This window comes from Ictidomys tridecemlineatus, chromosome 6, assembly GCF_052094955.1.
Source record: "Ictidomys tridecemlineatus isolate mIctTri1 chromosome 6, mIctTri1.hap1, whole genome shotgun sequence".
Lineage (NCBI taxonomy): Eukaryota > Metazoa > Chordata > Mammalia > Rodentia > Sciuridae > Ictidomys > Ictidomys tridecemlineatus.
Genome location: NC_135482.1, coordinates 104084886 through 104106519, shown reverse-complemented (window position 1 = coordinate 104106519; position 21634 = coordinate 104084886). Strand labels below are relative to the sequence as shown.

At 45.4% G+C, this 21634-nt stretch overlaps 1 protein-coding gene across 1 annotated transcript in view; it reads left to right on the top strand.

Annotated features, from left to right (window-relative positions):
- The window catches only part of Cd9 (CD9 molecule), a 32513-nt gene extending 22542 nt beyond the window's left edge, over window positions 1-9971 (top strand). Inside the window, exons 3-8 of the mRNA XM_005338363.5 lie at window positions 4232-4329; window positions 5057-5131; window positions 6752-6850; window positions 6999-7088; window positions 8157-8240; window positions 9492-9971. Coding sequence (XP_005338420.1) covers window positions 4232-4329; window positions 5057-5131; window positions 6752-6850; window positions 6999-7088; window positions 8157-8240; window positions 9492-9557 — 512 coding nt within the window. The 3' untranslated portion in view covers window positions 9558-9971. The remainder of the gene's footprint in view (window positions 1-4231; window positions 4330-5056; window positions 5132-6751; window positions 6851-6998; window positions 7089-8156; window positions 8241-9491) is intronic.
- The last annotated feature ends 11663 nt before the right edge of the window (window positions 9972-21634 follow it).

Here is a 21634-nt window from a genome sequence, read left to right as displayed (position 1 = left end):
GAATATCCTCAAGCTCAGCCTCTGGCTGGGTCCTGCCTTTGTGTCTGTCACTGAATACTTGGGGAAACTGAATAATTGTTATCCATGGGCAAAGGGCCAAGGAGGCTGCTTCTCTGTGTCCCCTTCCCCACTGGGCTGAGACCAGCCTTGTGTGTGAACTCATAGCCTCCCTCCCAGCAGATGAGCTAAGAGTGCCAGCTACACCCTGGCTGCTGTCCTGACATCATGGGGTGACTGTCCCTTGCACTGTGGCATAACTGTCTGCAGGGCCACCCACTGTTTCACCATGTAGCTGACTCTTAAGAAAACCCTAATGACCCAGGGTGTCTTTCCTTTCAGAGGGGCACAGTTTACAATGTAGAGAAAGAGTACGCAACCAGGCAAAGAAGCAAGGGGGTTGGGGGGGGACACTTTCCGACGATCAGAACAGGTCATAGTAAGTCCAGAACAGCTGACAACCTTATATGGGCCTTCTCTCCAATTCAGGCCCTGGGAGATTCAGCCCGTCAGCAGTATCCATAATCCCAGGCTGCAAACATGTTGGGGAACTTCATTTTTTTGGTCTCAGGCCAGCAGCTCTTCTTAACTCCTTGGTGTCCTTCCAGAACCGTGGCCACTGAATGAGGGAATCCAGGGGGGCTCCATCTAGAGGCCATGAAGGTCCACCCCTCCCTGGGACCATCCCCTGCTTATGGGTAGGTGCCTGATGGTTTGGGGAACATGCAGCACTTCGTTTGGTTCCTCGTTTTCCCTACCTGAAACTGGCCCAGCTTGCACACAGGTGCCTCACTAACAGAGTTACCGTCCTCAGCAAATTGAATTCCACTGTGCTGCATGTTCATGAAAACAGCCATTCGTAAGAGGGAGAGGAATCAAGAGCCTTGAAGGACAGAGTTAGGGTGTCTATGAACCCCCAATTGAGTTATTTAGAGATAATAACTGTTTTAAGCCAGTGGAGTCCAAAGGCTCTGGTGGAGTTGTGTTCTGTCCACAAACAGAAGTGAGAAACGCTGTTTGCCAGGTAGATTAAGGCCATGTAGGAGACTGATGTGTGCTCTTCTAGCCTGAGCTGAACTGAGAGCCCTGAGACAGGGGGAAAGAATGCCCTGTTTCTTATGTAAAGGACACCTTGGCACTCATGCCATTGCCACACCAGTCTCTTTTTTTTTTTTTTTTTGTCTAGGCCTATAATGTCAGCCTGAAAAAAAAAAAAAGCAAAACAAACAACCCTTAAGCAATTTAACATGGTAATGCTCAAGAAAGCCCTGTGACGAACAACTTTTTCCATGAGTCAGACAGAAAGCTAACATTCACTGCTTTATAAAGGGGAACACTTTGTCATTTCTCATTACCAGCCTCTGCTAACAAGCTTGGGTTCAGACTGTGAGTAGCTTTCTGAAAGGGAAGCACTGGACAGACAGTCCCTTGAAGAAGCTAGCCAAGCCCTGCCGTGGTTCCATGTCTGCTCGGGAGGGGGAACTTCCCTGCTTACAGATGGGCCACCCTAGAGCCTGATGACCGCTCCTAAAACGCTCAGGGACAGCTGCTGAGGGCCGCTGGTTTTCACCCCCACCCAAAAGGGGCTAATGCAAGGACCTCTGGATCTTCAGCTGCCCAAGAAAGATTTAAAGCCAACCAAGATCCTTTATTTTCAAATCTCCCTCTGCAGAGCTGTAGAATGAATATTTAATATTAACCCAGAGACCCATTAAGAGAATGTTCTCTCTGCATAGGAAATGCTCTTCCCTTTCATAATTTACTTCCTGTTGACCCAACTGTCCCAGCTTCTGCCAGGGTCACCAGACTTCTGCACTGGGATACGGACTTAGAGAAAACACGGCTGTGTATTCTTTCCTACTCGGCTGTGTTTTATGTGCTTGTAAATCCTTTTGATCTCTTAATACCCCACCCCCCTTTATTCATCCCCTGCTCTGGAGCTCAAAGGAGTGACCTCATCCTTCGCTGTCTTGCCCCAGTGAGATGAGAAGAACCTGGGGCCATCCTACTGCCTTACTCCTGGTGTCCCCATATTAGGACCAAGAGCAGAGGGAGGCTACCCTCCTCCCCAGTGCCCTGTGTCTGAGCTGCACGGCCTTCCCAAGGCCAGTCTGTGGCCCCACTGCATTTGACTGCCTAGGAGGATGACTGGAAGACAAGCTGCATCTGTCCCTTTGCCCAGTCTGGGCCAGGCGTGCACAGGAACAATACCTATATTCATACAACATGGGGTTTGCCAGTAACCCCACGTGACTTGACATCACGACAGATGTGGGGAAGAAGGGAAAGGCACAAACGCTCCCTGTGTGCATTCTGCTCAGTGCTGCCCGTAAGCCTCAGCTGCAGGCAGATTGCATGCTCTGTTGCCTGCAAAGCCTCTGCCCTGCGCAGGCTGCAGATGTGGGACAGTGAAGTCACTGTGTCACCTGCCGAGAGTTCTCATCGCATATCCTGCTATGTATTGTGGGAAAACATTACATCTCTCTACTTTCCAGCACCTACTTGAAGGAAGTCTCTCTGGTCTCAGTTAAAGAATAACAGGGAAAGAGCAGCGAGTATAAAGAATCTATCACTGTGGTTATTAATAATTGTTACCCAACACTTGTATTATTGAGATTAATAGCAGCTAGTATTTATTGTGCCTCTGCATATCTTCACAATAGTCCTTGAAGTACAATGCTGAGGATTGAACCCACAGCCTTGCCCCATGCCAAGCGCCCATTCTACCTCTGAGCTACACCCCCAACCATCCCATGTTGCAGATAGACAGCTTACACACAGATTAAGTGACTTCCCCAGGATCACAGAGCCAGCCTTCAAACCCAGTCATTCTAGATTTCAGTAAACAGGTGCTCCCAACATTGCCAGAAGCCCTCCCAAGCTGGGAGAGAATAGGCTCTGTGACTTCTCTGACTTCTCTACTGGTTTTTCCATGGGGCTTCTAGGGGAGGAGGGTGGGAGTTTGTGCACAGGGGTCGTCCCTCCAGGACAACTGTGCCTTCTCAAGAATATTACCATAGGACGGGCCCACTGGGCATCATTGCACGCTGTGGAATGAATGTGGCCAGGGCTGCTCCACTGTATTCCTCTATCCCAGGAATTTGCATTGTTCAGGGCATAGGCAAGAGTAGAGACCTCTGCACTGTCTCGGCTCTTCTCTTTTTTTTTTTTTTTTTTTTTAAAGAGAGAGTGAGAGAGGAGAGAAAGAGAGAGAGAGAATTTTTAATATTTATTTTTTAGTTCTCGGTGGACACAACATCTTTGTTGGTATGTGGTGCTGAGGATCGAACCCGGGCCGCACGCATGCCAGGCGAGCGCACTACCGCTTGAGCCACATCCCCAGCCCTCGGCTCTTCTCCATTAGCACTGAAATTGAAAACTTAGTAATGGTGTCACTCACCTCCCCCTTAACAGGAAGAGTCCTCTTCACTCTTAACCTAGAGCAACTGCATTGCAACTATAAGATCTCTTCAGTATGCTAAATCTTTTGAAATTTCTAGCAACCAACCTGTTTAATTAGGGAAGGAAATTAAGGTCCAGAGAGGAAAAAAAAAAAATGTCTTAACTGCTGCAGTTAACAGCAGCAGTGTTGGAACTAAAACAAGGGTCTTCTAACACCCACATATGTGTCCTTTGCATCAGAGCAAGGCATTTTTATGGTTGACAGCATCTGCCCTTGAGTGTCTCTCACTACACATGCCCAATGGCCTCCTACCAGCAGGGCAGGGAGGCGTCCCCAAGAGGAACCCAGCAGAGCTGGCCTCCCAGAGCAGTAATGTCTGGTTATGCACAGCCCTTCCTGCTGGGAGCTTGCCCTGCCAGCTTCCCGTGGGGGACTCACCCAAGTCCCAGGAGGTTAGCCCAAGCGTAGAGGGTCTGTGTCAACTAGCTCGAGAGGACTCATCTCCCTGGGAACACTGGTAGACCCGACCAGGTTGTGTCCTGAGTAGAAAGCAAGGTTCCCGTGGGTAGTCTTCTGCTGTATTGGAGCTAATAGACCCTTCCAAAGGCCTAGGGTAAGGTACGAGTGTAGGTGTGATAAGAGGATCCGGAAGAGTGATGGATGGGAGGAAAGAGGAGCAGGGGTAAAGAAGGCTGTGTGTCAAGGAAGGGGAACTTCTCTCCCTGGTGTGGGAGCAGAAAGATTGAGAGGAGGCATGGAGTCACAAAGTGTAGAAAAGGGATTGTGGGAGCTATCTGGACCTCCCAGCTAACACCTGTGTCCTCCCCTCAGGAGTCTACATTCTGATTGGAGCTGGGGCCCTCATGATGCTGGTGGGCTTCCTGGGCTGCTGTGGGGCTGTGCAAGAGTCCCAGTGCATGTTGGGATTGGTAAGTCTCCCTCACTCCTAGCCCTTTTCCCTCCCCCAAAGCTCAGCAGGCTACAATCCACTGAACAGGTGGAATGGGGTGGGGTGAAAAGGATACCCAAACAACATGAGCTATCCTGGGCCTCCCGTGTTTCTTCCCTGGGCCCTTCCCAGCCACCTGGCCATGCTGCCATCTTGTCTGTGGCCCCCGGGCCCTCCCTGCTGGTAGGCATTGCTCCCCTGCCCTTCTGGATCCTATTTTATCACTTCTCGTAGGCAGCTAAATGCCAGGACTTTGTATTTCCCTTTCTTGAGGACCACGTTTGCTTTTTTTCCCTAAATCCACAGGTACTTTTGCTTTTTCTTGTTGTTCCTAAATCTGATAGTCTTCCCCAAAATCCACAGAGTATATTCACTGCCTCTGTTTCCCCAAAGCTTTGTGGGTTTTATGAGTGAGCAGTAGTATTTTATTGTTCACTAACTCCTAACTAACACCCTATAAATACCAATTTGGGGGCGGGCTATGCCCACGCTTTCCTCTGGGAAGGGTGCCTTTTCCTGCCAGAGGTCTCACAGCTCTTCCTGTCTGGAAAATCCTTCCCTGCCCCTTCTAAGCCATTCATTTTTGCCGCCAGATGCCTGTACCCCAGACAGTTGTCATTCTAACTCATTCTAAAACACCCTTAGATTTTTCTGGCTTGTTGTTGTCTGGGATTGTTCTCACCTGGTTGTCCCCCTTTGCCTTCTAGTTCTTTGGCTTCCTCTTGGTGATATTTGCCATTGAAATAGCTGCAGCCATCTGGGGCTATTCACACAAGGATGAGGTAGGTGTTTCCCATAAGATCTCTTGGGTCTGACAACGGTGTGGATTTGAGAATTGGTAGCTCGGGGAGATGAGAAGGGAAGGAGGGTCAGTCTGGGAAACTTAAAAAGATCCTGTCTCAAAATAAAATAAAAAGGGCTGGGGATATAGGTCAGTGTAGAGCACCCCTGGGATCAATCCCCAGTACTACAAGAAAAAAAAAATATGGCTTTCTAGGGGCTGGATACCTTGCTCCTTTCTCTAATCTATAAACATGTTCAGGTGCCACCATGAGCCAAGTGCCATACCAAACACTGTGCAAGGTCCACAGATGCCCAAACTGTGGTCCCCACTTGCAGGAACTTTGCCATCTATTGTGGGAGAAAGATATGTTTGGCAAGCTTTGCAGAGTGATTTATATCCAGAAGTCCCTTGGGATTTTGGAAAGGTGGAATGAGAAAGAGGAATCTCTACTGGCTTCAAGAAGAAGGGTACACTGGCCTAAATTGTGAATGAGAGAGGGGATTTCAGGAGAAAAGTGGATAGAGACAGGACTTCAGGCAAAAAAGGGGTTTAGGCGAAGCTGAACTTGGGCTTCCCGAGGGAGCACTGAAGAGTTTGGGACCAGGCTAGGCCACATCAACACAATTTTTAGGAAGGGCCAACTTGTCTTATTCAGCAGGAAAGGGAAAGGAAGAGACATTGGAGGCAGGAACCTATTTTATTGTTTTTGTTTTTAAAAAGAACTACCCAAGCAATAAAAGGTGCAGTCCTAGAAATAGAAAAGGATAATTATGAAAGATGCTGGAAGTTAGTCTGTCAGTTGGGTGCAGGTGAGGGTCAAGGGGACAGAAATTCATTAAGTAGGGATGCACCCAGGTGCAACATCATGATGCTAAAACACACCTTCATATTCGCTCCGATGCTAACAGCTTAACATGATTAATATGACTCTCCTGTTTAATCCTCACGATAACCTATGAGATGTAAAGATTGGGGGCTGGGGATGTGGCTCAAGCGGTAGCGCATTCGTCTGGCGTGCGTGCGGCCCGGGTTCGATCCTCAGCACCACATACAAACAACCATGTCGTGTCCACCAATAACTAAAAAATAAATATTAAAAAAATTCTCTCTCTCTCTCTCTCCCTCTATCACTCTCTCTTTAAAAAAAAAAATGAGATTGTTATCAACTCCTCACTACATGTGCAGAAATGGGTGTACAGAAAGGTAGTCATTTTCCAAAAGTCACAACTATGTGAAAAGAAAGGAAAGCCTGAGGAAGCAGCCAAGTTGGGAGTTGGATTTTTTTTTTCCTTTTTTAAAATTTGTTAGCGGGAGGAGATTCCATTTAGTTAAGAGGTAGAATGGAAGGAACCAAGTGGAGCTAAAGGGACTGAAAATCTGTACAAAAGAAAAGGAAAATGAGAGGAGTGAGTTCCTAGAAGAGGTAGAGGAGGTAAACGGTGCCACAGAAGCCCTGAGAAAGGCGGTGCTAGTGGCTTCTGTGTGTCTACTTGGTGACATTTTTCCAAGCATGGGAGTTTGTTGGCTAAAGATTGAAGAGGGTGAACAAGTAACATGTACTTGAAAAGAAGTTCGTGAAAAAGCCACCTCCACCACTTTAGGTGTCTGTCCATTTCAGGTGATTAAGGAACTCCAGGACTTTTACAAGGACACCTACAACAAGCTCAAGACCAAGGACGAGCCCCAGCGGGAAACGCTGAAAGCCATCCACTACGCGGTAGGTAGAGTGCAGACCTGCCGCCTTCTCCTGCCCGCCTTCAGAGAGTGCCTGCCTGCAGCGTGCTTGGTGTGCCAGCCAGCACACCTCTCCCTCTTATCACCTTTTTGATCATGTCCCTCATCGCCGTTCCGCTTTCTCTCTGCAGTTGAACTGCTGTGGTGTCGTTGGAGGTGTGGAGCAATTTATCTTGGACATCTGCCCCAAAAAGGACATTATCGAAACTATCCAAATTAAGGTAAAGTTAGAAGCAAGCCTCAGGTGTCCCTGCCCTGTCACTCTGGGCAAGTCCTTCAAGGGTAGAAGTGGCCGTCTTCTTTAGGAGGATGGGCATCCAAGTGCTTCATAAGAAGAGGGACTCTAAAGAAAAGGGACAGGGAAGGAAGAGGCAAAGGTGGGGAGAGGGGTCCATGAAGTACACGTAGATGGAGATATGTCATAGTGAAATCCATCCATTTGTATAATTAACAGGTGTCTACAATTATAATAAAAAGAAAAGCAAACATGAATAAAATAAAAATCAAATTAGTAAATATTTCTTCCACTTAAAAGGGCTCCAGAGTGACCATCTCATCTCTCCCCTGCCCTGGGCTCTTTCCTCAAGGGGAGCAATACAGAGACCAGACCAGAGAACTCACAAAGTGCTCAAGCCCCCTGTGGACACTGAGCACCTAAAACTGCCCCCTGATGCCCCAGCCCTTCAGCTGTTGAGGACTGGCATGACTTTTGAGTCTTGAATGCCTGCTTTAAGAGACCCCAGGGGCCTGGGGCTGTAGCTCAGTGACAGAGCACTAGCCTAGCCTGTGTGAAGCCCTGGTTCATCTCTAGCACTGAGAAAAGAAGAAAAGTAATGGAAACCTCAAGCCGGGCGTGATGGCACATGCCTATAATCCCAGCAACTCAAGTGGCTGAGGCAGAAAGATCGTAAGTTCAAGACCAGCCTCAACAATTTAATAAAACCCTAAGCCAACTTATCAAGATCCTGTCTCAAAACAAAAAAATAAAAAGGGCTAGAGATGTAGTACACGGTAAAGTGCCCCTAGATTCAGTATTGAAAGGAAGAAAGAAACCCAAAACCTCTTCTTCCTTCCCTGATGTAGTGCCCAGATTGTAGGCACCACTTCCCATATCTCTCTCAGGTCACCTTTCCATCCAGCAGCCAGGGCATCTCTTAACCCTGAATGTACCTATCCCCAGCCTAGTCTCTGACCACTAGGGCTCCCAGAGTGAGATAGGTGCTGCTGGAGGTGGGGAGTGCCCCAGTGTGGGGATTGTGTGTGACCCAGGTCTTATTTGCCTCCCCAAGTCCTGCCCCGAGGCCATCAAAGAGGTCTTCGACAGCAAGTTCCACATCATTGGTGCAGTGGGCATCGGCATCGCAGTGGTGATGGTGAGTGGCAGAGTCCTCCAGGGCGGGGCTGGCTTTCGGAGTAGATGACACTTATGGAGCACCTGCTCTGACTGGGCATGGTTTGACTAATCATACTTGCTAATGTAACCCTACCAGGGGGGTGCTATTAATATTTGCATTTTATTACTAGATATTAGAGGGCTGGGGGTGTAGTTCAGTGGCGCAAGGCCCTGGGTTCAATCACATCACTACAAAGAAAAGGAAGTGGACAGGTTGACTAAATTGATCAAGGCCTCTTAGCTCATGAATGAAGGATCCACAGTCTGAACTCTAGGTATTTCCGGAATTCATTCTTCTTGCCCTTAAGGCAGTGGTAGCGCCACTGCTCTGGGGACATGTGTCATCGTGTACCTGTTTGTCTTTTTCTTTAAAAAATCTGTTCACTAGAAAAGCCACGGGAGTGAAGTGTTTCATCTTCCATGGTCTGAGGGGCATCCAAAGGTGCACAGCCAGCAGGAAGACTGAACGCTTCAAGCATTCCACTTCCCTGCCGATCAGCCCCTAGAAACCATTAAGGGCTGACCTCAAGGTCAGCCGTCTGCCTTCTCTCCCTCCTGGAGGAGTGATGAAAACCCCAGGCCTCCCTGGGACAACCAGGCTCACTCAAAGTCCCAGAATCTTTTGCTTCACCCTTCTTTCTGCCCCTTTGCAAACAGGGCCCCAGAAAAAAAAAAAAATGGCTTCCTTCCTGGGTGGTGATTTGCTTCCTCATCTGCAGCCAAGAAAGCTTGAAGCACTTCAGTAAAAAGACATAATAACACCTTTAAAAATAGAATTTTAAACACAGATACACAAAGATGAAAGCAAAGTAGTGGTCTCAGGCTGAGGGTGTGTTTTAGTGGGAGAGCACTTGCCTAGCATTCACAAGGACCCGGATTTTATCCCCAGCCCCACAAAGAAAATTCCTAACCTGTACAGTCTCGTATTGAAATATCTAGAATCTGAGCATTGAATTTCGTTCTGGGCTTATTGGTCTTATCCTGAAAGCTCTCCAGGGAAAATACTTGTGCTGCTTATATTGGCCAACTCTCAGAATTCCTTGAGTCCAGGAGTCCTTCAGCAGTCCTTCCCTTTATCTAGTCTTCATTTCTCCTGCTTCAGCACCCTTTAACTCGTTTGACTTCATAGACACCATTCCCCTTGTCATTTGTCTTGAACTGAATGGCTCACGTCTTGCCCTGCCCCTCTGCCTTCCCTCAAACAAAACTACCCTGTTCTTCTGTCTTCCAGATATTTGGCATGATCTTCAGTATGATCTTGTGCTGTGCTATCCGCAGGAGCCGCGAGATGGTCTAGAGTCAGCTCACATCCCTGAGCAGGAAAATCCACCCCCAAAGATTGTGGGGGGGGGGGTTGATTTTTTTTTTTTTTTTTTTGCCACTAACATTAGTATCCATTCTGCATTTCTAAACAAAAGTTATTCTGTGTTTGTCATTTTAATGCTTTTTTCAACATTGACATTGGTAGTTCAGAGATTTGGGGGTTTGGTTTGCTTTGGTTTATATTTTTGTTGTTATTGTTTATTTTTGCTTGTATGTTAAGCAGAAATCCTGCAATGAAAGGTACTATATTTGCTAGACTCTAGACAAAAGATATTGTACATAAAGAGAATTTTTTTTGTCTTAAATAGATAAAAATATCTATCAAATTTAATCAGGTTGTAACTTATATTACAGACAATTTGATACATAATAAAAGATTATGACAATATCCTGGACTGGTTTTTGGTTTTTGCTTCCTTTAATTTTTTTTAAAGAGCTATTTAATTTTCAAACATTTTTCAACTACTATTTAACTGCATTTATATGAGAAGTCATTGGAAGATGTGGTCTCCCTACTTACTAGTGAAGAAATCAAGGCATGGATTGATTAATGAGATAGTTGGTGGGGTGGTGGGGCCCAGGGATTGAGCCCAGGGCCTTGTGCTTGCTAGGCAAGTACTCTACCACTCAGCTTTTCTTCAATCCTTTTCTTTCTCCCCAACCCTTTTCTTTATTTATTTTATTTTGAGGCAAAGTCGTGCTAAGTTGCTGGCTTCAAATTTGCGATCATCCTGCCCCAACCTCCTGAGTAGCTGAGATTTACAGGCATGTGCCACTGCATGGGACACTCATTGGTTTTATGTAAGTTGCAGAAACAGCCTGAAAAACAGGGAAGGTCCAAAGGCAGAGATAGTCAGCTGCATATTGGTGGGTCTCAGCCAGGGATCTAAGAGTCTAAGGACTTTATTCAACTATGCTTTAAACCCACCCAGGGATAAGTGACCTGAGGGTATTTCCCACCCCACCATCCTCTGCCATCAAGCTGGCTTTGTAGGCCTGAGTATCTAATGTAATTGTCCCCATTCAAGTCTTCACCATCAGACCCCTGGAGAGCTAATTGGATTTCTTTTCTTTTAAATTGGATTTCCCCAAACCATCTGCTTCCCCTGTGGAAATGCAGGCAGGATCCGATCTTATCCCAGGGCAGAATCTGCACTACTTGCAAGGATCCAGATCCAGACAGACCTGACCTGGCCTGGAAAATTTGAGAGGACCAACCCAGTGGTTGTTCCAACATCCCTGCAGGGACAGTCTCTAGCACCTATAGAGCTCAGCACAATTCAAGCTGTCCAGCTGCCCCTCAAGTCACCCCTGGGGTTGGAGAGACAAGTAGATTATTCTCCATTCTTCACACATGAAGCAACAGCCAAAGAGCAGTCTCTGAATGGCCCAGGACTGCAACACTCCAGCAAGCCTAGAGAAGCATGGCTATGGCAGAAAGAACAGACAATAGAAATAGATCCACATTCAGTGTATGTCCCTGACATTCAACTAGCATGGTTGTTGGGCTTCCTTTTCTTTGTAAGTTGGAGCTAGTAAAACACACAAGGTAGTTTTTAAATGATACATGTTTATTTTTTAAAATCACTTGCACTGGGCATGGTGGTGCACACCTATAATCCCAGCTACTTAGGAGTCCAAGGTAAGAGGATCACAAGCTCGAGGCCAGCCTTGGCAATTTAATGAGACTCTGTCTCAAAAAAAAGGCCCGGCGGGGGGGGGGGGGGGGGGGGGGTATGGCTCAGTGTTAGAGCACCCCTGGGTGCAATTTCAAGTACAACAACAAAAAATCCCCTAGATGTAATATTCCAGAGTGGGGTTCCAGGATTCGTCTGAAAACTAGTCACACAACTCTTGAGGCTTCTTACCATGACAGTGCCAGTGGCAGCAACTTCCACAAGCTTCATGAGGAGTTGGGTGTCCGCCAGAGTCACAGTTCTGACATGTGGAACAAGACGGCTTCAATTTAAGTTTTCTGGTAGAGTTGTAGCTTATTTCAGTCATGGACAATGATGAAGCTTCTGACCAAAAATGTGAAACACATAAAACGAAGTCTATTAAGAAGCATTAGAGAGGAGTAGGAGAAGGAGGAGGAGGAAGAGCCAACTACACTGAAACATCAGAGGCAACAATAGACTCGAGTTCTGTCATTTGGATAGAAGGCAGTGCAGCAACGTTGATCTGGCTACCATTGTTTAAATAAAGTGGAGCAAACTGTGTGATCCACTTTGCATAATCTTTGACAGTTATCAGCAATGAAGAAAGTGAACTGCAGAACGAAGGGGAAATGAAAAAAAAATTAAAGTATTCAGCAAATTAAAGTTAATAAGCCTCTTGGAAACAAATACAATGCCAGGGTGTCAAAACAGACTCAGGGGAACTTATGTGTCATCCACTATGCTCCTGCCACAGCCAGACCTAAAAAAACAGACCCAAAGTCAGTGGCCACCACTCTTTGGATCAGCCTGCCCTCTGGTTTCCTTCTGAACCGTGTGGAGTTCCGCATCGCCTCCCTCCCTCTTGGATCCTCTCCACAATACCCACACATTGGCAGACACAACAGTACTTTTGCCCATGGGTGACGTACTGGCCACCTTCTGGGTTTAAAGCAATGGCAGAAAAGGACGATAACAAATGGCACTTCAGTTAAGTGCAAATCTCCCTCCTCAGGGAGAACCGCACTCCATCAGGCCCTAGTTAACACGGGCAACTCTCATCATTTTCTCCATGAACTATTGTTCATGTTGTAATTTATATCTCCTTTTGATTGTAATAGATTGGAAATTGTTAAATAACCAATGTATAATCAGGGTCCTGGCAGGAAAACAATACCAAATAGGTAATTTGTCACAGAGAATTTAATGTAGGAAATTAGCTAAATGAGTGTTGAAGGACTGAAAAAAATCACTGAGAGAACAAGGGGGTAATGCCAAAATAATAGCCAGAGGAAACAACCCCCAGCCTTTGGGCTGGGGGAGCAAAGAGAAGAGGTGTATTATCAGATCCTAGAAATCTGGAGGAAGGACACTTGTCCCAGCAGCTGCGGGTTCCTCTGAGGGCTGATTCTGAGATTACTGAATTCCGCCCTCTGAATCCTTAGCCTGGAATTTCTGAAACCTTCCCGGACTGAGGCTCAGAAATGCTAACCAACAAATAATGTTTAAAAAAAATGCTGAATATCATTAGCCATCAAAGAAATGCAAATCAAAACCATAATGGGATACCATCTCTCTCCAGATAGGCAATTATGAGGAGAAGAGAGAGAGAGAGAGGGAAAGAAAAAAGAAAGAAGGAAGGGAAGGAAGGAAGAAAAAAGAAGGAAGAAAAAGAAGAGATGCTGGCAAGGATGTAGGAAAAAAAGAACTCATACACGTTAGTTGAGAATGTAAATCAGTACAAACACTATAGAAAACAGTATGAAGTTTCCTTGAAAAACTAAAATAGGTCTCCCATACATCTAGCTATCCTACTCCTGGGTATATACACAAAGGAAAGGAGATCAGCACCCAGGGACACTTGCATGCCCATGTTTACTGAGGCACTATCCACAATAGCTAAGAGATGGAATCAGCCTAGGTGTCCATCAACAAATGAATGGATAAAGAAAATGTGGTACAATGCACAATTGAGTATTCTTCAGTTAAAAAGAGTAAAATTCTGTCATCTGCATCAAAATGGATAGAACTGGAGGATATTATGTTAGTGATATAAAGACAAGTACCATATGTTTTCTCTCACATGTGGACATTTTTTTAAAAGTCAACATGAGCCAGGTATGGTGATGCATGCCTGTAATCCCAGTTTGGTATCCTTGAAGACTATAGGCTAGAGATTTCAAAGAAGTGAGTCCAGTCATCACACCTGGGAACCTGTGTTGATAACGCGCTGCTTTGCCTCCAGGGCTTCTGTCACATACCTTCAGGTTCCAATGAAGTCACTGGTTATGAGCTGTCTATTTCATTTGCTAACTCTGCAGTGGGGGAGGGGGCTTAACCCTGTCAGCCTAACACATTTCTATCTCCTGCTCTCAATGGGAAACTGTGGGATTCATCCTGAACCACCCCACCACCACTCCCACCCCCCTTCCTGCAGGTGGTGATAGACCTGCAGAGAGAGCCTAGCATGCACAACAGTTCCAAATTAACCCTGGGGAGGCTGGGTGCAGTGACAAGTGAGACTGAGGTAGGAGGATTGCAAGTTTGAGGCCTACCTTTTAACTTAGTGAGATCCTGTCTCAAAAAAAAAAAAAATGATTGGGGATGTAGCTCAGTGGTAAAGCACCTGAGTTCAATCACCAGTAAAAAAAAAAAATAATTAATTCTGGAGAACACAAAATAGAGTGACACACATTCAAGGTCCTCTGTACTCTTGTCCTTTTACACCCAAATTTAGATACCTCTCCACCCCGAATGCAGGCTCCAACCCAATGGGTTTTCCTTTGCATCAGCACTTAACACACACTGTGCCCACCACCATCTACTGAAAGTCCCTTCCTCTCTTCCCCTCAAGATATTTTGTTCCTTTTGAGGCACAGCTCAGATCCTCATTCCCCATCACAGCTATGGCAGAGATCCCTGCTGACCCTCACAGGTTCCTGCCCCCTCCTTGGTGGGTGCAGTTGGTAATAGCAGTGTCTGCCCAGCCAGTTTCCTTGTTTGGGTGAGGGACTAGGTGATCACTTCTTGCCAGTGAAATAAAAGTAGTAGCAATGGGCCCAACATGCAGTGCAGAAGGTTCAGTGGAGGGAATCCGAGGCCCTGAAGGAAGGAAGAAAGGATCTTGGGTCCTGGAAATGACCACTCAAAACCAAGTTGGCAGGACTGATGGTCAAGTGCATGGGTGGGGTGCAGCAGAAAATATTTTGCATTATATTAAGCTCTGAATGTTCTGGGCTTATCTGTGATAGCAGTTAACCTGATACCTCTAGCTGCTGCCTACCACTGCTTCCCTTCACTTTCTTCTACTTACAGCAAGGCCAGCTGATGCTGCACCTTACTTTAATTGGTTAGGATGCTATAGGCCATAATTATTAGAAGCCTAAAGTCAAAGATTTTTTAAACAATAAGGAACTTGTGTCACATACAGAAGTTAAGAGGTAGGGGAGTTCCATGGTTGACTAGCATCAGCACGTTGGCTTTTTGTTCCCTTGTGGTCACATGGTGACTGCAGCAACTCAAGGGTCCATCTCATCTCACAATGTCTATGTCTAAAGACTAAAAGAGAAAATGTTCCTCCCTAGTGACTCTTTTTTTAAGAATATAAAAATCATTACAGGAATTCCTCAGGAGACTTCCCTTCACATCTCATTGGCCAGAATTGATCATTCTTCCAATCCCAGGGCTGGGGAGGGTCCAGCCTCATCTAAGGCACATAGCCGAAGGATCAGTAGGACAAACTGACAGAACAAGCCCTAACCTGTAGGCCAGATTCTTATGTCCCATACTTTCCTCATCTCAGCCGGAGAAAGGTGTAAATTGCTGGGCAGGATATCTGTATTCTGAAGCCACCAAGATTTTATAGAAGTCATGCTAGAGAGATACATGAGGATATTATGTTAGTTAAATAAAGAAAACTTCAAGTGGGAGTAGGGGAGCGGCTCTGTGGTGGAGCGCTTGCCTAGCGCATAGGAGGACCTGGATTCAATCCCCACCACCACAAATTTTAAAGAAAAAAACAGAAAAACTTCTATAAATGACAGGAGTCTAGAGGAGTGGTACACACCTGTAATCCCAGCAATTTGGGGGCCTGAGGAAGTTTGAATCCAACCTGAACAATTTAGGGAGACTGTCATACAATAAAAAGTGCTGGGATGTAGATGCAGTTCAGGGATAGAGTACTTGCCTCACATGCAGGAGGCCCTGAGTTCCATCCTTAATATCACCAAAAAAAAAGGAGGAAAGAAGGAAGAAGGAAGAAAGAATGTGGAGTGACCTAGAAGCCTAAATGATCACAGTTAGGAAATCACTAGTCTCAGTTTCGTCACTTGTCACATACAGATAACCATCTAATCTCTCAGGTCTCACATTCTATGGTTGTAATCTTCTGAAGCCTGAAGCCAGGTCTTCATTTTTCCCCTATAATCCCAGGGGTGCAGGGTTGACATTCAGACTCTTAATTCTTCAACTCTGTAAATGATACATGGCAATGTGCAGCCGTACTACCCATGAGTTCTGAATGTCACACTGTGAAGGTAGTCTGGAACTGTAAATCAAGGAACTGGTGAGGGAGGCTGAGGGTGCAGAGACAGATTCAAGTTCAAATCCTGCCTCAGTCACTCCCTGGGTGTCCTGGGGCAAGTCACATAACCTCTAAACTCCCGGCACTCCTCTAGACTATAGGGGCAATTCCAGGCTACAGGGTAGCAACCTAATAGGGCACACAGTTGGGCTGAGTCCACGATGACCCACCTGGTTATTATGTCACTAATAAGCAGCCTTGAAAAGAGCAGGAGGCATAAATGAAGAAACTGCTACCAGGGCTGGACCCTGTGGGTTGGAGGCAGGTTGCTAGGGCTACTAACTCAGGCTGGGATGGGCTGGTGAGCAGAGAGCCAGCTGCAGGGTGAGGTGTAGGGAAGGGCAGGAAAGAGTTTGAAATTGAAGTCTCAAAACAAGGAATAAGGGCCACCTTGAAACAATCACCTGCAGACTCCTACAACACTTCCTGAAGACTTGGGGCCCTGTTAAAAGAATTTTCTCTCTGGCAGCATCCCTTCACAGTTTTGGGGAATTTGGGAGTACAACAAAATCCTTTCATTTGGGGCAGGGGGTACAGCTCAGTGGTAGAGCACATGCTAAACATGCCAAGACCCTGGGTTCAATCCCCGGCAAAAAAAAAAAAAAAAAATTAAAAAGAAAAGAAAAAATACTTCTAATGGTCTGGCCTTCCAGTTGTTTGACCATAGCCTGTGGCATTCAAACTTGTTTGTCTCTGACACAACCATACATGTGGCCCAGTGCACGCACGCACACAAACACATACCATATGTAAATACCTACATCTACATATTCATAAATGAGATGAAACTTATGATGATACTTATCCTTGCTACAGGCAGTGCTCTCTGTTATTTTCTATTCTATTTTATGTTTATAAATGCTGGTTGCAACCCACTAACTTAATTGTGTGACCACTAATGGGCTGTGTCTCTTGGTTTGCAAAATACTGCCTTAGACTTTTTCATTACAGGGCTCTCCAATTTTAGAGATCAAAAAGTTGGAAAGGAACCAGTAACAGGAACTGAGAAGAAGTAGCCAATGAGATAGAAAAGAGACAAGAAAACCTTCATTAGCTCAATCCAAACATCACACCCTTTTTTCCTTTCTTTCAGTACTGGGGATTTAACTCAAGAGCGCTTTACCACCAAGCTGCATCCCAATTCTTTATTATTTTGAAACAGTCTCCCTAAATTGCCCAGGCTGGTCTCGAACTTGTGATCTTCCCACCTCAGCCTCCCAAGTTACTGGGATTAGAGGCATAAGCCACCACACCCAGCAAGCAGTAGACTCTCTAATCTCTTTCCTGTAGAAAGTTTGAAGTATTAGCTCAGGATCACCTTCTTCTCAATAAGGAAACAGAATCTCTCCTTCTCAGGTTCTAAAAGCATTCAAGAAGGGCCATCCCAGGGCTGGGACTGTAGCTCCGTTAGCCTAGCATGCCCATGGTCCTAGGTTCTATCCCCAGTACCATAAAAAGAAAAAAAAAAAAGGTAGGGGGATCATCCCAGTAGAATTTAGGACTTTCATATTATTGCTTTGTGCACTCTTTCAATTACAAAATAACTCAGAATAGCTTTAGCCCAATTTAACTAGAAAAGACCACCAAACCATAATGTACAAATACAATCTCAGCCAGCAGCATCTACCCAGGGTACCAATGGACCATTGTGGGAGAGACAATATTGTGGTCCTCCTTGCCCTGAATGTGAGAAAACAAAATACAGCACTGGTTTGGGGAGGGAAGCTCAGTGGTTGAGCTTTTTGTGATTCACATGCCCAAGGCCCTGGATCCAATCCCAAGCACCAAAAATAAATAAATAAATCAAAAATTTTTAAAAATGCATAAGACTGGAGGAAAAGGAACATGTGATATGTTTAACTTATCGACTTGGCTCAGAAACCTATGGGGAATAAATATTATAAAAACATCCTGGAATCAGTTTCTTAAGATATCTATCACTTCTCCGGGCACAGTGGCACAGTCATATAACCCCAGCTACTCAGAGGCTAAGGCAGGAGGATCCCAAGTTCAAGGCCACTCTGGGCAACTCAGATTCTATCTCAAAAATAAAATTTAATAGAGGGTCTTGAAGCTCGAGATAGCTCAGTGGTAGAGTGCTTGCCTGATGTGTTTGAGGCCCTGGGTTCAATCTCCAGCATCACAAAAAGGAAAACAACTCTCTCTAGTTTTATAAACTCTCAACTCAAAACTCTTTAGAGTCCATACATTGCCATTTTCAGTATACCTAAAACTCTATTACCATCAGGTCTCATGCATTGAATTCTCCTGAACTTACTTCTAGAATCTACTTCATACAGTTTTATCCACTTTACTTCAAATTACCCAAGAAGCAACTCTTTTCCCTGAACTCACAGGCTCTCTACCACTGAGCTACATTCCCAGCCCTTTTTATTTTTTATTTTGAGACAGGGTCTCCCTAACTTGCTGAGGCTGTTCTCAAACTTGAAACCCTCCTGCTTCAACCTCCTGCATCACTGGGATTACAGGTGTGTACCACCAGGCCTGCTAAAAGCAAATTTCAGTCACCATGATAATAAAGTTCCCTTTGATTTAACCCAAAAAAGGCAATCTGAAGCAACCTCAGTGTTAGTCAATCAGTTATTTTTCTATTGACCTATCTCCCTGTCTCAACCTTACAAACTCTGAAATGACCAATCCACCTTTTGTCCTGTTTCTGTTTTTTTCAAGCCCTTCTCCAAAACCAACCTCCTTCGTTGACCGTCAGAAATTGGTTATAGAATAAACTATTGCCTTGACTCAAGAATAGAAAACAAAGCCAATCAAGATCGTGAAATTAAATTCTTACAATTTTGTCCTGCAATGGTGTTATGGTTTAGATATGAGGTGTTAGCCAAAAGTTCACATGTGAAACAATGAAGAAAGTTTATAGAGGTGAAATGATTCGGTTATGAGAGCCTTAACCTAATCAATTCATTAATCCCTTAATAGGGATTAACTGGGTGGTAAGTGCAGGCAGGTAGGTTATGGCTGGAGGAGTTGGGTCATTGGGGGTATACCTTGGGCATATATATTTTGTCTTTGTTGAGCACAGCTCTCTGCTTCCTGGTGCCATGTCCTGAGGTGATTTCCTCCTCCATAACTCCCTTCTGCCTTGATTTTCTGCCCTCTTTCTGCACAGAGCAGTGGAGTTGGCCATCTATGGACTGAGACCTCTGAAACTGTGAGCACCAAATAAGTTTTCCTTCTCTAAAATTGTTCTTGTCAGGTCTTTTCATCACAGTAGAAGAGAAAGCTGACTCAGACAGTAGCTCATAACAATAATCCATGCATTGGTTCACTCAATAGTTACTGAGGGCCCACTGTCACTCAGTGCCAACTACTATTCAAGGTACTGGAGATGCAACAGGGAGCAAAGTGCAGCCTTGCTGGGAAGTTCATCTGAGGGGAAGGTAAGTGGGGGTGGGGGTGAGCAGCAATAAGAAAATAAGCAGGAGGAACAAGATGCAGGGTACACACCTGTAGTAATTGGGAGGCTAAGGCAGGAGGATCACTTGAGCCCAGGAGTTTGAGGCCAATCTGGGCAACATGGTGAGACCACATTTCAAAAAGAAACAAGAGGGTTAGGGATGTTACTCGGTATAAAGATTTGGGTAGCATGTGTGAGTCCCTGGTTCCATCCCCAGCACACAAAAGCTGGAAAGAAAAAAAGAAGGAAGGAAGAAAGGAAAGAAAGAGAGAGAAAGAGAGAGATGGATGAATGTAAGGAAGGAAAATTTAAAAAGCTAGGAGAACTGCCTAACATATAGAATATCTAATTAAAAATTATGGCCAAGCAGGGTGGCAAAGGCCTACAAATCCCAGCGGCTCTAAAGGCTGAAGCAGAAGGGTTGAAAGTTCAAGGTCAGTCTTCACAATTTAGCAAGGCCCTAAGCAATTTAGTGAGACCCTATCTCTAAATTAAAAAAAAAAAAAAAGTTGAAGAACTAGGGATGTGGCCCAGTGGTTAAATACCCCTGGGTTTAATATCCAGTACCAAAAATATTATGGAATAAAACAGATGCTGTGGCGAATGCCAATAATCCCAGTGACTCGGGAAGCTAAAGCAAGAGGATTACAAATTCAAGGTCAGTCTCAATTTAGTGAGACCCTGTCCCAAAATAAAAAGTAAAAATGGCTGGGGATGTGGCTCAGTAGTAGAGCATTTGTCCAAGTACACCCGAGCCTAAAGACATGCCAGGATGTCAAGTGCAATTTTCAGAACAGGCCCTAGTACTGCTGAAAATTTTTAATAAATAAATATGGAATGAATACACTAAATGAATTAATACTCCTTGTCCAAGGACAAAATTACAGTAAAATTAGCTTAATATCTCAGATTGGTCTTATGTGTGATCCTAGAATCAGGCAACATTCTAATCCATGAAAGAATGAGCACTCAGATGGGCCCCCTGCAGGCATTTGGTATTGTAAACAGACAAGGGCCAAGGAAAGAAGAAACAGAACAAGACTAATTGGTCATTCAAAGTTACTTTCTCTGCATCCAGGAATCTGGAGACAGAACAGGTGGAAAATAACCGATTACTTCAGGTTACCTTTTGTGTGTTAAGGCAGAGGAAACTTCATTATCATGGTGATTGGAACTGTCCTATTGGGGAACTTTGGCTGTTAAGAGTTTTCTAAGGTCAGATAACAACTTTGTCTCTGTAGGGTAAGTGGAATTTGAATAACCCCAATTTTATTTTTATCCTGGTCCATTGGGGCCTAGGACAGGAGCTTAGTCCAAAACACAGCCTCCGGGGCTGGGGATGTGGCTCAAGCGGTAGCGTGCTCGCCTGGCATGCGTGCGGCCCGGGTTCGATCCTCAGCACCACATACCAACAAAGATGTTGTGTCCGTAAAAATTCCCTCTCTCTCTCTCTCTCCCCTCTCTCACTCTCTCTTTAAAAAACAAAACAACAACAACAAAAAAAACACAGCCTCCTGTGACTTTTATTTAACAATAGTGAGTGTTGTAGTCAGGAATTAAGCCACGCCTACTTGCCTCTTTAGTACACAGCACTGACCTCCTGCCCCTGCACCTCTCAGGAAACCAAAAGCTTTCAGAGCCTGGGAGTCTGAACTCCAGGATGCTCAATGTAGAGCCTACAATATCCCTAACTAGGAGCAGATGCCTTGGAGGTATGGAAGGCAATCAGTTCTAGGGCCCAGATTATCCCCAGCAGAAGGGGATGGGCTTCACATGACTGTCCAAGTACACCCACGCCTAAAGACACACCAGGATGTCAAGTGCAATTTTCAGAACAGGCCCTCCTGCCTTCCGGCCAGGGTGTTCACTTCCTGTGAACAAGTCACAGGAAGATAAATGGCAAAGTCATTTAGAATCAAAGCCTGGAAGTCTGCAGCTGAAGTGATTTGGAATCTTCTCTCACAGGAGAAAGTCACAGGGTAGACAAGTAGACGTGGCTCTCTGATCTGGTAAGCACTGGGAAAGGCAGTGCCTGACTTCAGTCATTGCCTCATTCCAGCTTCTGCTGGAGAAAAAACTGCACCCCACCCTCACAAGGGCACCTCTCATATAGCACCTGCCTGCTCCCAGGACACCCAGAGCCAGGCCAGAATCAACATGAAGAATCAGGGAGAGGGAAGTAGAAGTTCATTGCAAAAGAAAATGGGAGAGCTGGGTGTGGTGGCGCACACCTGTAATCCCAATCACTTGGGAGGCTGAGGAAGGAGGATTGCAAGTTCAAGGCCAGCCTCAGCAATTTAGTGAGGCGCTATGAGACTTAGCAATACCATGTCTCAAAATAGAAAATAAAAAGAGGAAGGGAGTTAAGGCATCAGGGAATAGCT